The following is a 14414-nucleotide window of genomic DNA, read 5'->3' on the forward strand; positions in this document are numbered from 1 at the left end:
TAGTTCTTCATTATTGGCTTGTTTAAATTTTTATTTCCATGCTGGAGTTGCCGTCTGTTTCCCTTAACTTCTATCCGAATTTTATTTTTGTCGATGACCAGCACTGTATTATCTATGAAGATTTAGTTTAGATCTTCTAAAACGGCATTTAAAAGCTTAAGTATTTTTCCTGTCTACTGTATTATCTTTCTTTTGCTTAATAATAGAATATGACAACAGAAGCTTTTTTAATAGCCCCAAACATTTTTTTAACAATATAAAAATTCTTAAAAGGCCGGGGGGCCCGGTTAATTACTTTGTAAATCGTCCCAAATTTGGTATAGAATTATATAAATACTATTTACAACTTTTAGCAACTAGCCTTGTACAAGAATTAAAAAAAAATTCGACCAAAAAAAATTTTTTTAAGGGTCAGGGGGCCCGGTTAAATATTTTTTAAACCGGCCCAAACTTGGTATAGGATTATATAAATACTAGTCCCAACTTTTGGCAACTAGCCGTGTATAAAAATTAAAAAAAAATTTTCGGCTCGGCCTAATAGGCATTGTTATACTCGTCTTCCACTGGTCTGGTACACGCTGGCTACATAAATATTATTTTTTGAAAGAGGATCTCTATGTTTTCGATTAAGGTCTCTCCTCCGTATTTTAGGAGTTCATTTGGTATCCCATCGGGTCCTGGGGCTTTTCTGTTTTTAATTTAGGTATATTATTCCTTATTTCTTCTTTTTAATTTACGTATGTTATTCCAATTTCCTTAATTGTATTAAAGAAAACTGTTAACCAATTTGTTCCTGTCTCTCTTTATAATCTCCACACTTCTTTAAGAATATCATCCGCTTAAATTGCTGTTCCTTTCTTTATTATTTAATAGTTTTTTGGTCAAACTTTTGATTTTATAAACTTTCAATCTGCTGCCGACTCATTTTGGCGTCCCCAATCCACACGAGCGTCGGCGTCGACCAAACATAATCATCATCATTCTCTTTGCCTTATCCCTATGCGGGGTCGGCTTCCCTAATTGCATTTCTTCACACAATTCTATCTTGGGTCATATCAATGTTAATCCCCTTTAATAACATGTCCTGCCTTATCGTCTCCCCCCAGGTCTTCTTTGGTCTTCCTCTCCTACTCCTTCCAGGAATCTGCACTTCAGCTATTCTTCGTATTGGGTGATTAACGTCTCAACGTTGAACATGACCAAACCATCTTAATCTATGCTCTCTCATTTTGGCATCAATTGGTGCCACACCTAGACTTCCCCTAATATACTCATTTCTAATTTTATCCTTCTTTGTCACTCCACTCATCCATCTAAACATTCTAATTTCCGCCACATGCATTCGTTGTTCCTCTTTCTTTTTCACTGCCCAACATTCAGTTCCGTACATCATAGCCGTACTCATATTCCGTACTCATGTATGGAAGCGAAGTCTGGACATTAACAGCAGAGTCCAGAAGAAGGATCAATGCTGTGGAAATGGACTACATACGTAGAAGTGCTGGAATCTCCCGATTGGACAGAATACGTAACGAAGAAATAAGAAGAAGGATGCAGGCACACAATACAGCGGTAGACAGGCTCGAGAGAAGAAGCCTAAAATGGTTCGGTCACTTATTTAGAATGGACGACCAACGATGGCCAAAGAAACTCCTGAAATGGAAACCCCCAGGTGGGAAGAAAAGGGGAAGACCAAGACTATCCTGGAATGACACGATAAGGAAGGCCATGGAACACCGAGATTTGGAAGAGGAAGATGCCCAGGATAGAAATAGATGGCGGTTAGGTGTGGGGATGCGGCGTCAGCCGATATGACACCCCGTATATATATATATATATATATACAGTATGTCCCTGTAAGTTGTATCCATATGGAAAACTTTTTTATTATTAATTTTACGAAAAAAAGTTATTCTTTATAAAAAGCTCTGCATGGTCCAAAACCTAAGATTTAATTATCAAATATCAAATTTTTTGAATATTATACGAGATGTGTCAAAAAGTTTGAATTTCACTCAAGAGTAAAGTAGCTTTATTTTTCACAATATTGAAAATTGCTATTATGAAAAGTTGTTTGGAATTAAAAACTGTATTCTAGTATGCAATTACATCCTGCTAATTGAAATTTTTTTTTTTTTTTTTAATTATGGATAACTAACATTAGTTACAGTTATTTTAATTCAGATAACTCTTTTATTATTAATTTTACGAAAAAAAGTGATTCTTAATAAAAAGTTATGCATGGTCTAAAATCTAAAATACAACCATCTTATGTCAAATTTTATCAATTTTATACGAGGTATGTCAAAAAATATGAATTTCGCTCTAGAGTAAAATACGTTTATTTTTCACAATATCGAAAATTGTTATTATGAAAAGTTATTTAGAATTAAAACTATGTTTCAGTATGTAATTACATCCTTCTAATTGAAATATTCTGAACTATAAAGGTATTTTACTTTTGATCTAAATTTATCTTTTTTGACATACCTCGTATAAAATTAATAAAATTTGATATAAGATGGTTGTATTTTAAGTTTTAGACCATCCAGAACTTTTTATTAAGAATCACTTTTTTTCGTAAAATTAATAATAAAAGAGTTATCAGAATTGAAATAACTGAAAAAATAATGAGTAATCCATAATTTTTGAAAAAAATTTTTTTCAATTAGAAGGATGTAATTGCATATTAGAATATAGTTTTTAACTCCAAACAACTTTTCATAATAGAAATTTCCAATATTACGAAAAATAAAGCTACTTTACTCTTGAGTGAAATTCAAACTTTTTGACATACCTCGTATAATATTCAAAAAATTTGATATTTGATGGTTAAATCTTAGTTTTTGGACCATGCAGAGCTTTTTATAAAGAATAACTTTTTTTCGTAAAATTAATAATAAAAAAGTTTTCCATATGGATACAACTTACAGGGACATACTGTATATATACATCATAGCCGGTCTTATGGCTGTTTTATAGACGTCGGCGTCGACCAAACATTGCTGTTTAAATCTCAGTGACTTGTATGTCGTTGTTACCAATATGTTGTGAGTGGCTGACTTTTAAACACCTGGTAAGTCGATTTCAATGTTTTTTGCTTATAAATGGAGATTGTTAACTCGCTGACACCTGTTAGGTGAGCAGTAACCTTGGTCTTGGATGCCCGTTTCTATATTTTACACCTACCCCGGTCTCTCGACAAACTTTTGACCTTTTTGCGAAAACTAATTAAAACAATCGGATTACATAGTTATGTTATTGTTTATTTTTGCCGCTCAGCGAACATAATTACTTATCTAGGGGTGCTACTGTTCAAGCATATTAAAAATCAAGACATTAAGAGACTCTGACGTCACATAGCGGATGTCTTTCGAAATAACATAACATAACATAACATAACATAACTCAATCTTCGAAAAAAAAAAAGGATTTACTATTATCATATTAAAATGTTAATAATAAAGCTTTTAATACTAATATTATATACTGAATAGAAATACATAGAATCACCTTTGGCATTAAATCCTACAGATAATTAAAATAAGAAATTTGACGTCAGATAGGGCTAAAGCTTAATGCAATCTTAAACTTTTTCCATTAATCATATGAAAGTATACAGATTCATCACTGGCATCTTAATTTTTATTTTTTTTTGGGTTTTTTTAGAATATTTTATTGATGGGTAAAATACTAAAACTCTACAAAGATACAGGGTGATTAATTAGTGGGGTAAAGCTCCGTAGATCCATTATAGTAATAGATAGCAATAAAAGTTAATAACAAAAATTGTAGCCAACTTTGAGCTTTACATTTTAAAATTAAGTAAAATGTTACAGGGTGTTCGATAATATCGTGGCAGACCAAACTTATGTTTTTTTAAATGGAACACCGTATATTTTATTTTATATTCGAAATCTTAACTTCTCCATTACAAAAATATAAAGGTTTGGTATGCTATACAAGTTCAACTCTTTGTATAAATAAAAATAAGCACAACGGCAATGATTTATTGATGCCATATTTTTTTTATTTAGTGTCAAAATTTTCATACATGAATGATATTACTAATTTTCTTTATTTTGAATACAGGGTGAGTCAAACCTCATGTACATTATTTTCTCAGTAATTTTAAATGGAACACCCTGTATTTTATATCACTATCGAAAAGTATCATTACCGTACTTTAATTTTTGTATAAAATTCCCATTGTCTAAATTTATCAGTTTTTGAGATATTTCCATTTTTTAGAGCAAATTATTAATTACGGGTCTAATGCCCGGTTGCACCAACAGATCTTAAGCTTAAGTCGAGAATATCATAAGAATCATTATAATATAATTATAATATATTACAATAAGAATACCATAATATAATAATCTATATAATTGATAATAAGGTAAGAATATAAAATTATGGTGCAACATAAGTGATATTCAAGGAGGCCCTATCTATAAGTAGAGCTTAGCTAAGCTGGAGCTTAAGATCTGTTGGTGCAACCAGGCATCAATCTTTCCAAATTTTAAGTAAGCCATGACTGAATTGTCTAAAACTGACAATTTACGATTACTGATATCAGCCTAGGAATAAATGTATCAATGTAGCAAATACAGAAAGAAATATAATTTTTTAGTAATAAATTTTATAAAAAAAAACACAACCACAACATACAACATTTTTGAAACAATTAAAAACTATTTTTGTAGGTAGGTGTAACAAATAAAGAAAGAAAAATAATTTATTACAGTAAGGTCTCGTTTTATGAGGTGGATACGTTCTACAGAAAAGCGCATATAAAAAAATCTCATTAAAAATACTTTACTTGCATTGAAAAAGGATACGTTCCGTAATTTTCTAAAATCATATAAAACCAAAACGTTTGTCCACCAAAATTTCAAATAAAATCTAAAAAAAAAAGAAATAAAAAAATTAGACTTACGATATTGAGTTGGCAAAAACCTCTTTTTATCAAAATGTGCTGCATATAAAGCCGCGTCCCCAGTGGTAAATTTTTACGTGCGTATTGAACTAATGGTATGTCGCAAAAATTTGCGTCGCGTATTTATTTATCGTTCTTTCACACTGCAAACCGTATGCGACGCAAATCCTTTTATCTTCGCTCAAAAACCGACAACCGATGGAGCGTGTGATGTGTGCGTCTAAAATGAGCACAATTTTTACCTCGAGAATGAAAATATTTGCGATGAATAGCTGGTTCGTTGTAAATTTTTACCAGTAAGGACGCGGCGTTATACTGCAACTTGAAATCAGCAAAATTTAAACTCGTCACTTATAAAAATGAACGAAGCACCGCTAAAGCCTCGGTTTCCTCGAAAGCGGCACCGACAAACTGAGAACGTAACACTGCGATGAATGACGTCATAAAAAACTGTACCATGCAAAATAATAGCGGTGGTTCCCAAGGATGCGTTGGAAGCCACCGCTTGCTGAGTTTACACATTCCATTGGCGCAGTGAAGAACCTTCAATTTTTCACCGTAATCTGACGTAATTCATCGCAGTGTTACTGTCACAGTTTGTCGGTGCCGCTTTCGAGGAAACCCAGGCTTAAGAAAAAATTTAATTTCAAAACAATTAGCTATAAGTTATTATACCTTTCAATGTGAAACTCAGAATGATGTCATAGCGACATCATGTAACAAGTGGAATCCCCAAATGAAATTGCAAACGGTCACTTTACTGATATCTGGATGTCAATAGTTAATATTAATTATAATAGTTGTTAGTAATAGAAAATTTTGATTGAAATACAAACCGCACAACTTCAAAATCGCATTGAAAAATCCGCATAAAAAGAGACGTTACTGTACTTATAAATTTTATAAAAAAAAATACATTAAAAATGTATAAACATTTTCAACTTCGTTGCAACCCGAAAATGCATCCCGAACAGCATTATATTCTAGTTCAATCGGAGAGTGCAGGAAGAGTCCCATCATCAGTAGACCCATATCCTCTTCTCTCCGATTGAACCAGATACCTCGACGCCTGCGGTCCCGGATTGCAACGAACGAAATGTCTCGGATATCATAGCTACATCTCCTAAGAAACAAACTACCCAGATAGCACAAGTACGTTTTATGGACATCCAATGGACGTACATCTGTGTACATTGGAACATCCAATGGACGTCCCGCTAAGGTACAATGGACATCTGATGGACGTCCAACGAATGTCCAGAGTTCACAAAATTGGACGTCCATAGAACGTCCGCTACAAACGTACATTGTACGTTGTATTGGAGCTTTCAGTGTACACCTTATGTACATTCAATGTACGTCTTATGGACATTTTTAGGGCACTTTTCAGAAAGCAATCTAGTATCCATAATTTTGTGAATACATAGCAAAAAGCCTTTATAGGAAATAGTTCCTTATAATACTAAACTTATACTTAAAAATATTACACAAAAGACCTTTTTTATTTCTCTTTACTATAACTTTATTATAATATATACTTTATTATAGGAACTAGGAACTTCATTAATGCACGACTGCACTTCCACGATAAACAGAAAACACAAATATATCACAAGATGTATTTTAATAAAGACGCGATTCAGATAATGGCGCCCTATGAAGCATGCACATTAAAAGAGGTTTATTCTCTGTTCTGTTTCTGTTCCAAACTATTTTTAGAGTCAGTACGGTTGTTGTATATTACAAGCGGGTTTGCCATTCTGTGAATTATCATAAATAAATCCTCCTTCAGTATTCCACAACAATTAACAGCGATAATCCCCTAAAAGTACCTGCCTAAACTACCTTTCACGACCTATAGCGCGAAGAGCGACAACGTTGTCAAGAAGATTCTCATTTAGTTTGTATTGGGACTTATAATAATAGTCGCGTTTTGTGTAAAATATCCATGGACCACAAATGGATGTCCAATGTACGTTGAAATCAAACGTCCAATGGACGTCCCGTAATGTACGTACATAGTACGTCCAGTTTTGGTCCATGGACGTTTGGACTTTAAATGTACGTTATATGGATGTCCATCGGACGTTGTGTGCTATATGGGTAAGTTGTCAATCTAGTAGTACATAAACCAACAATAAATATCGTTCTACATATCACCAGATTGACAACAAATGGAAATCTCTCATCTCTCATAAAATCCCTCATCTTAATGTTCGTCTCGGCGTCCGCATGGCTTATAATTTTTGAAAGCCTCGGAGGTTGTAACCAGTGAGATTTCCATCTGTTGTCAATCTGGTGGTATGTAGAATGATATTTATTGTCGGTTTATGTACTACTAGATTGAGAACTTCGTTTGATTTTTGTTAATTTGTTGCTAAATTGTTGCAAAAATAGTTTCAAAAGTCGATTTTTTGAAAATCATTAATAACTTTTCTAAAAATCCACAAAAGTAAGTTTCGGGTGAGAATAGGGAAAATATAACAAATATTTAGCTATGAAAGATTCAAGAAGGTTCACTTAATAGTTATTGCAAAAGTGAAATTGTTTACCCCAGAAAGCTTTTATCTACAACGTTATAATGCTTAAACTGAAAGCTCCAAATTGAAGAGAAAGAAAGAAGACAAATATTTTTTTATTAAATACAATAATGCCTGTCATTATTCATCATCAGCTCGACAATACCTTTCAGGTGGCTGAAGCTCTTATAGGCCAGGGTAATAAGACAAAAATATACCCTGTTCGTGACACAGCAGCCAGGGCACTGAAGCGGTTTTTCGACAGGTAATACATATAGGAACAAATTATAACTATTTCCTGCGTAGGATCTGGCGGCCATTTTTATTTATAAACAATTAACTGTCAAAAAATGGCATTTTCCCCTTTTTTTTCAAATCAACGGAAAACAGTGAAAATTATGATTTTTTTAGTACAAATATCTTCGAGATTATGGAAAAAGCTTTAAAATGGCGTATTACTTTGATATGCTCATTTATTGTTAATATAATTGCGAAAAAAGTTCGGGATTGCAAAAAAAATATGTTCTCAATAACTGTTGTAAAAATTAGTGTACAGCTTTGAAATTCTTGTCAAATGAGTGTTCTTTGGTGCTTAATATGTGATAAAAATTTCAAAGCGATTTATTCAATTATTTAAATTTTATTCAAATTGTTTATCCCAGAGAGCATTTTTTTTGCAATAACATAAGTCAGAAAAAAATGACCTTAGAACCATTCCACAGGTGTCAAATGAAAGAGTATGAGCTACATTTTCAACATGGTTTAAAAAAGTGAATAAAAAATGCATTTATTAGTAATAAATAATTATGCAAATGTATCGTCAATTTTTTTTTATAAACTTTTTAAATAACTTTTTCCAAAAAAATTAACTTTTTTACACTGTTTTAAGTGCACAACTACCAAGTAATGTTATCTATATCATAAGTGATAAAAAATTGTAATAAATATGTATAATTTCTTATATAACAAAATAAAAAGTTTATAAGGAAAGATTTACGATACTTTTGCATAATTATTTATTACTAATAAATACATTTTTTATTCACTTTTTTTAAACCAAGTTGAAAATATAGCTCATGCTCTTTCATTTGACACCTGTGGAATGGTTCTAACGTCCTTTTCTTCTGACTTATGTTATTGCAAAAAAAATGCTCTCTGGGATAAACAATTTGAATAAAATTTAAACAATTGAATGAATCGCTTTGAAATTTTTATCACATATTATGAACCAAGAACCCTTATTTGACAAAAATTTCAAAGCTGTACACTAATTTTTACAACAGTTATTGCGAAAATAATTTTTTTTGCAATTCCGACCTTTTTCGCAATGATATTAACAATAAATGAGTAGGTATATCAAACTTTGTAATACGTCATTTTAAAGCTTTTTCCATAATCTCGAAGATATTTGTACTAAAAAACCATAAGTTTCCCTGTTTTCCATTGATTTGAAAAAAAAAAAAATGAAAAATGCCATTTTTTGACACTTAATTGTTTATAAATAAAAATGGCCGCCAGATCCTACGCAGGAAATAGTTACAATTTGCTCTTATAGCTTATAGGTATTACCTGTCGAAAAAACGCTTCTGTACCCTGGCTGTTCAAGTGTCATGGAAAAAACCTTATTACCCTGTACTATTAGCTTATTCTGCGATTTTCTGCATTCTGATCTGTTCCTTGCATTGTTTTTAAGGTAATACTTAGAGTTTAATGGAAGTTAAAGAATGAGTTAAATGGAAGAAAACTTGTACGGCAGTTCACAGTGAACAGCAGCGGTTTAAAACAAGTAGATCCACTATCAACAAATTTATACAACCTAGTACTAGAGCAAATCGTAATAAGGTCAGATATTAGCACAAACAGGACTATTTTTAATAGCAAGTAGTAGTGTGTAGCGTACGCGATGAGGTAATGATACTAGCGAGAACAAAAAACACCTAGAAAAAGTTTTCCAGATAGTTAGAAGAAATGAAAATTTACAGACTAACAATAAACCAAACAAAAACGAAATATATGAAAACGAGAGGAGCCATAACAAATAATAGTAAATATATCAAAATGAACTTGTTCAGAAGCTGTTTTTTTGTGGCATCTTATGTGGCAATATCTGGCAATATATCAAAATGATATGGTTCTGAAGCTGTTTTTTTGTGGCATCTTATGCAATTTATTATTTTATTGGGAAATAAGCTACGATTTAAGTTAAAATGAAATTTATTTTATTGACGTTTATTTTATTAAAATTTTGTATTTCGATAACGGCTTCCGAAGTGGAAGTTGAAACGTCAATAAATTTCATTTTTAACTAAAATTGTGGCTTATTTCCCAATAAAATAGTAAATCAAAATGAAAGGAGCAGAGGCTGTCTACAGTTTTCTTTTGAAAAGGCGTCAAAATTTGAATACTTAGGACTAACCATAACTAACACGGGAAAAGAAGGAAAAGAGATTAATGAAGGAGAGCAGAGCGATAGGGTTATTAAATTCAATACTTAATATAGTATTCAATAGTCTACGAGACAGTAATCAGACGCACAGTGATGTATACCAGCGAGAAGTTAAGTATGAACCAGCAAGAAGACAAGAAAGTAGAGATCTGGGAAAGAAAGAAGTTCAGGAAAATCTTGGAATATAGATGGCGGAGAATACTTGGAGAAGACGAACAAATAAAGAAATAATAAGGATGTATAGAAAACCGTTAATTATGGCAAAAATACGAGCCCAAAGAGCTAGATGGTTTGGTCACATTATACGAAAACCAGAGAACAGAAATGGTAAAATAATATCGAAGGACGAAGAAATGGGGAAAAAGAAGAGGACAGCCAAAGGAGAGATGGTTGGAAGCCGTTAAGTAAGGCTTGCCAGAAATACGCGTGACAGATTGGACAGAAAAAGCAAGAGACAGAAATGGTAAAATAATATCGAAGGACGAAGAAATGGGGAAAAAAGAAGAGGACATCCAAAGGAGAGATGGTTGGAAGCCGTAAAGTAAGGCTTGTCAGAAATACGCGTGACAGATTGGACAGAAAAAGCAAGGGACCGAAAAGGAGCGAAGGACGAAGAAATGGGAAAAAAAGATGAGGACATTCAAAGAAGAGATTGTTGGAAGCTGTAAAGTAAGACTTGTCAGAAATACGCATGACAGATTGGACAGAAAAAGCAAGGGACCGAAAAGGAGGGAAATAGCCAAGTTTTTGGAGCCAGGAACCTGCAATGCCTGTAGCGCAGCGCTGTTGTACTTATATTATATAATCCTTAGACTTTTCGGACCTTGTTCCATTTGTTCCATATATCTAAATTTCGGTCTCGCTTTTGACCTTCTCCCTTTTGACTTTCTCCCTTATTTTGTTTTATGTCCTATCCAACACAAACGTCAAAATTTTATTAATGTTATTTTGTCAGGTTCTTTGTATGCTATATGTATACAGGGTGTTTGGTAAAGAATGGGCCATAGCTTATCCTCAGGTCCCGAGGTTAAAATAGGCCGATTTAAGCTAACTTACCTTAGTACAAAGTTTATAATAACCGAGATACAGGGTGTCAAAGATAAACTTTTTTTTTTTTTATTATTGAATATTTCCTGACAGGCATCAGATAACAACATGAAATTTGGTATGTGGGAGTTTTTTGGGTCGAAAAATCTAAATTCCCTACCAAAAATTATGTATTGCCCAGAGGGCGCCACATACGCCTTTCAGCACTCATTTATTACGTTCAATTTTTTTTATCCCTCACTCTATAATTTTGACATTAAAATTTTTATTCTACTATTAGTTTTACTTAAAAAAGGTATACTTCTTTCATCTCCCTAAACTCAACCGTTTTCGAGATATACGCATTATAAATCTGCGATACACCATCATTTTTAGCATAACATCATTGTAGTTACACCCGAAAATAACTTAAAACCATAAAATTATCCAAAAATGTATCGCAAATTTCTTCAAATGGAATTTGCGATGCAATGACATAAATTTGAGAACTGGCACAATTATTATGGTTTTAAGTTATTTTTCGGGTGTAACTACAATGATATTATGCTAAAAATGATGGTGTATCGCAGATTTAAAATGCGTTTATCTTGAAAACGGTTGAGTTTAGGGAGATAAAAGAAGTATACCTTTTTTAAGTAAAACTAATAGGAGAATAAAAATTTTAATGTCAAAATGATACAGAGTGAGGGATAAAAAAATTGAACGTAATAAATGAGTGCTGAAAGGCGTATGTGGCGCCCCCTGAGCAATACATAATTTTTGGTAAGGAATTTAGTTTTCTCGACCCAAAAAACCCCCACATACCAAATTTCATGTTGTTATGTCATACCTGTCAGGAAATATTCAATAATAAATAAAAAAAAGTTTAATTTTGACACCCTATATCTCGGTTATTATAAACTTTGTACTAAGGTAAGTTAGCTTAAATCGGCCTATTTTAACCTCAGGAACCTGAGGTTAAGCTATGGCCCATTCTTTACCAAACACCCTGTATAATTGAAAATTATATTTTATAACGCCATACATTTTTTTTCTTTAATACCTCTATATATGATCATCAATCCTTGTATCTTTGGTCACATAATATCAATCCCCGTTACCGATATGATATATATGTCCTGTCTAAGCGTCACCCACCAGGTTTTTTGGTCTTTCTCTCCTACTCCTCCCGCAGATCAGCAAAGTAGTTTCGCTGTTATCTGATCCAAAACTTATTCTTTTTCTTCTTTTTCTTCTTTGGCATCATAATCCTGGATGGGTCTTTGCCTTTCTGGCTGTATCCTTCCATTCAGACCTCTCTTGTGCTCTTCTCCTCCATTGTCTTACATTCATAGTATATAGGTAGTTTTACATACCATCCAATCCTTTCGTTCTAGGTCTTCCTTGTTTTCGTCTTCCTATAGGCTTCCAAACTAAAAATATTTTCATTCAATTCATTAATTTTGTCATTTCTCCTGATTCTCCATCTGCCGCTTTAGTATCGGTATCTTTCACTCGATTGCTCTGAGTTGTGCTTCATCTTTTTTTGTCATTACCCAGGTTTGACAACCACAGGTCTCTTTTTGACATCCTTTTCGTGAATAGTATTTTATTAAAAATGAATAACCGTTTCCAATTTCGGTGCAACACGATACTACAGTAGCATCATTATTCCAGTTCAATCAGAGAGTGCAGCAAGCACCTCTACCGGTTTCGAAACTTATTAGTGTCTCATCAGGAGGCACATATGCTGCTCTCTCTGACCCAACTAGCACAAACCCCGGCGTGCAGTCACGGATTGCAACGAACGAAATGGCAGGGATGCCCTAGCGGCAACTGCCAGCAAAAGTCTAAGTTTTCAATCTAATAGCACATAAAACAACACCAAAAAATGTTACTTTACATCCTACCAGATTGAAAACAATGGGAACTTTCTCTGGTAACACCTCCGAGGCGTCTACAATTTTGCAAGCCATAACGGATGCTGATACTAAGGAAGATGAGGGAATTTCACAATTTATAATTCACGTCCCATCTGCTCAGCGTGGTAAAGTTCCAACGAGAACGGTTCCCTTCGTACTCCAATCAGAGTAAACTTGTAAATAAAAAATGAATAACCATTTCCAATTTCGTCGCAACACGATACTACAGCCGCATCATTGTTCCAGTTCAATCAGAGAGTGCAGCAAGCACCTCTACCGGCTTCGAAACTTATTAGTCTTTCATATTATTTTCACTAGTATTTTATTATTTTCATCTCAGATAAATATATTTTTCTGCGTTCCTGGGACAAATATTTTCTACATAAATATTATACAGCAGAGGGGAAAGGATGCAGCCCTGTCTCACGTCTTTACTTGTTTCTATTTGTTGTGTATATAGACTGTTGGATATCCTTAATTCAGCCTTTTGATTCCATTACAGCTGTTGGATCATCAGACACCTGTAATAAAATTTCCTGTGAAATCGATAATTTTTTTTTTGTTTATTACCTACTGCTTTTCATTTAATTTCAAACAGATACGTATTAGTAAATTTACACCTAATAATTCTTTCTGATACCCGTATCCCGTATATTTTATTTTAGAATCAACGCTATATTAATTTTTCACGCAGTATTAACACCGTGAATAATATTTATAAAACTGTTTAACGAAGTTCAACAATAATTGTATAATCCAATTTGTACTACTAATAAAAGCATTAATAACACAATATCGATCCAAGCTTTACAGTAAAGTTACACGGAATAAAAGTTTGACTCCCACCTGTGATGGATACTGGAAATTTTTGCTTTATTAAATTGCTTTTAGCGGATATATTTTTCATGAATAGGCGAATACAAAATAACCAATGGCAGCGATATGTTCAATCAATAAGGACACATGTACTACGAATGTTTGAATGTGGTTTATTATCAATCAAAGAGCACTTTTAGAGAAGCTGATATGATTTATATAATATAACAGGGGTGCTAAAATGATGGATGTATCACTGGTGCTTGGAGATTTATTTTATTTTTTTTGTGGTGAGGAAGCAGAGCAAAAACTAATACAAATTGTTTTATTCGTATTCTTTTTCGTGCCAAAAGTTAGACAGTTTCTTAATCGTTGCGTTGGACTGAAATGTTCGTAGGCTAACATAGAAAGAAATTTTTTTGTTAAAGTTTGATTATTTTATTATTCAATCCTTCGAGCGCGGTACAACAATTATAGTGGTCATACAACTTTTCAATACCATTTGTATAACCTCAAAATAAGCTTCAGTTTCGGCGATTACCTCTTTATTGGTGCTAAATTTCTTTCCAGCGAGCATTCTCTTGAAGTCAGCGAACAGGTAGTAGTCGCTGGGAGCCATATCTGGTAAATACGGTGGATGTGGAAGCAATTCGAAGCCCAATTCATGAAATTTTGACATGGTTTTCATTGATTTGTGACACGTGCGTTGTCTCGATGAAATAGCACTTTCTTTTTTTTTAAATGGT

General features: G+C 33.1%; 1 protein-coding gene across 3 annotated transcripts in view; it reads left to right on the forward strand.

Moving 5' to 3' along the window:
* Positions 1-14414, forward strand: part of LOC114329806 (receptor-type tyrosine-protein phosphatase N2) — a 277330-nt gene that overhangs the window by 9655 nt on the left and 253261 nt on the right. For 2 of the 3 annotated variants that reach the window (XM_028279034.2, XM_028279036.2), the window contains exon 1: positions 2997-3076. The exons of the other annotated variant lie outside the window; for it this stretch is intronic. In XM_028279034.2, coding sequence (XP_028134835.1) covers positions 3029-3076 — 48 coding nt within the window. In that variant the 5' untranslated portion in view covers positions 2997-3028. Of the gene's footprint in view, positions 1-2996; positions 3077-14414 lie in introns of those variants that run through there. 3 annotated transcript variants of the gene reach the window in all.

The sequence above is a fragment of the Diabrotica virgifera genome, chromosome 4 (genome assembly GCF_917563875.1).
Source record: "Diabrotica virgifera virgifera chromosome 4, PGI_DIABVI_V3a".
Classification (NCBI taxonomy): domain Eukaryota; kingdom Metazoa; phylum Arthropoda; class Insecta; order Coleoptera; family Chrysomelidae; genus Diabrotica; species Diabrotica virgifera.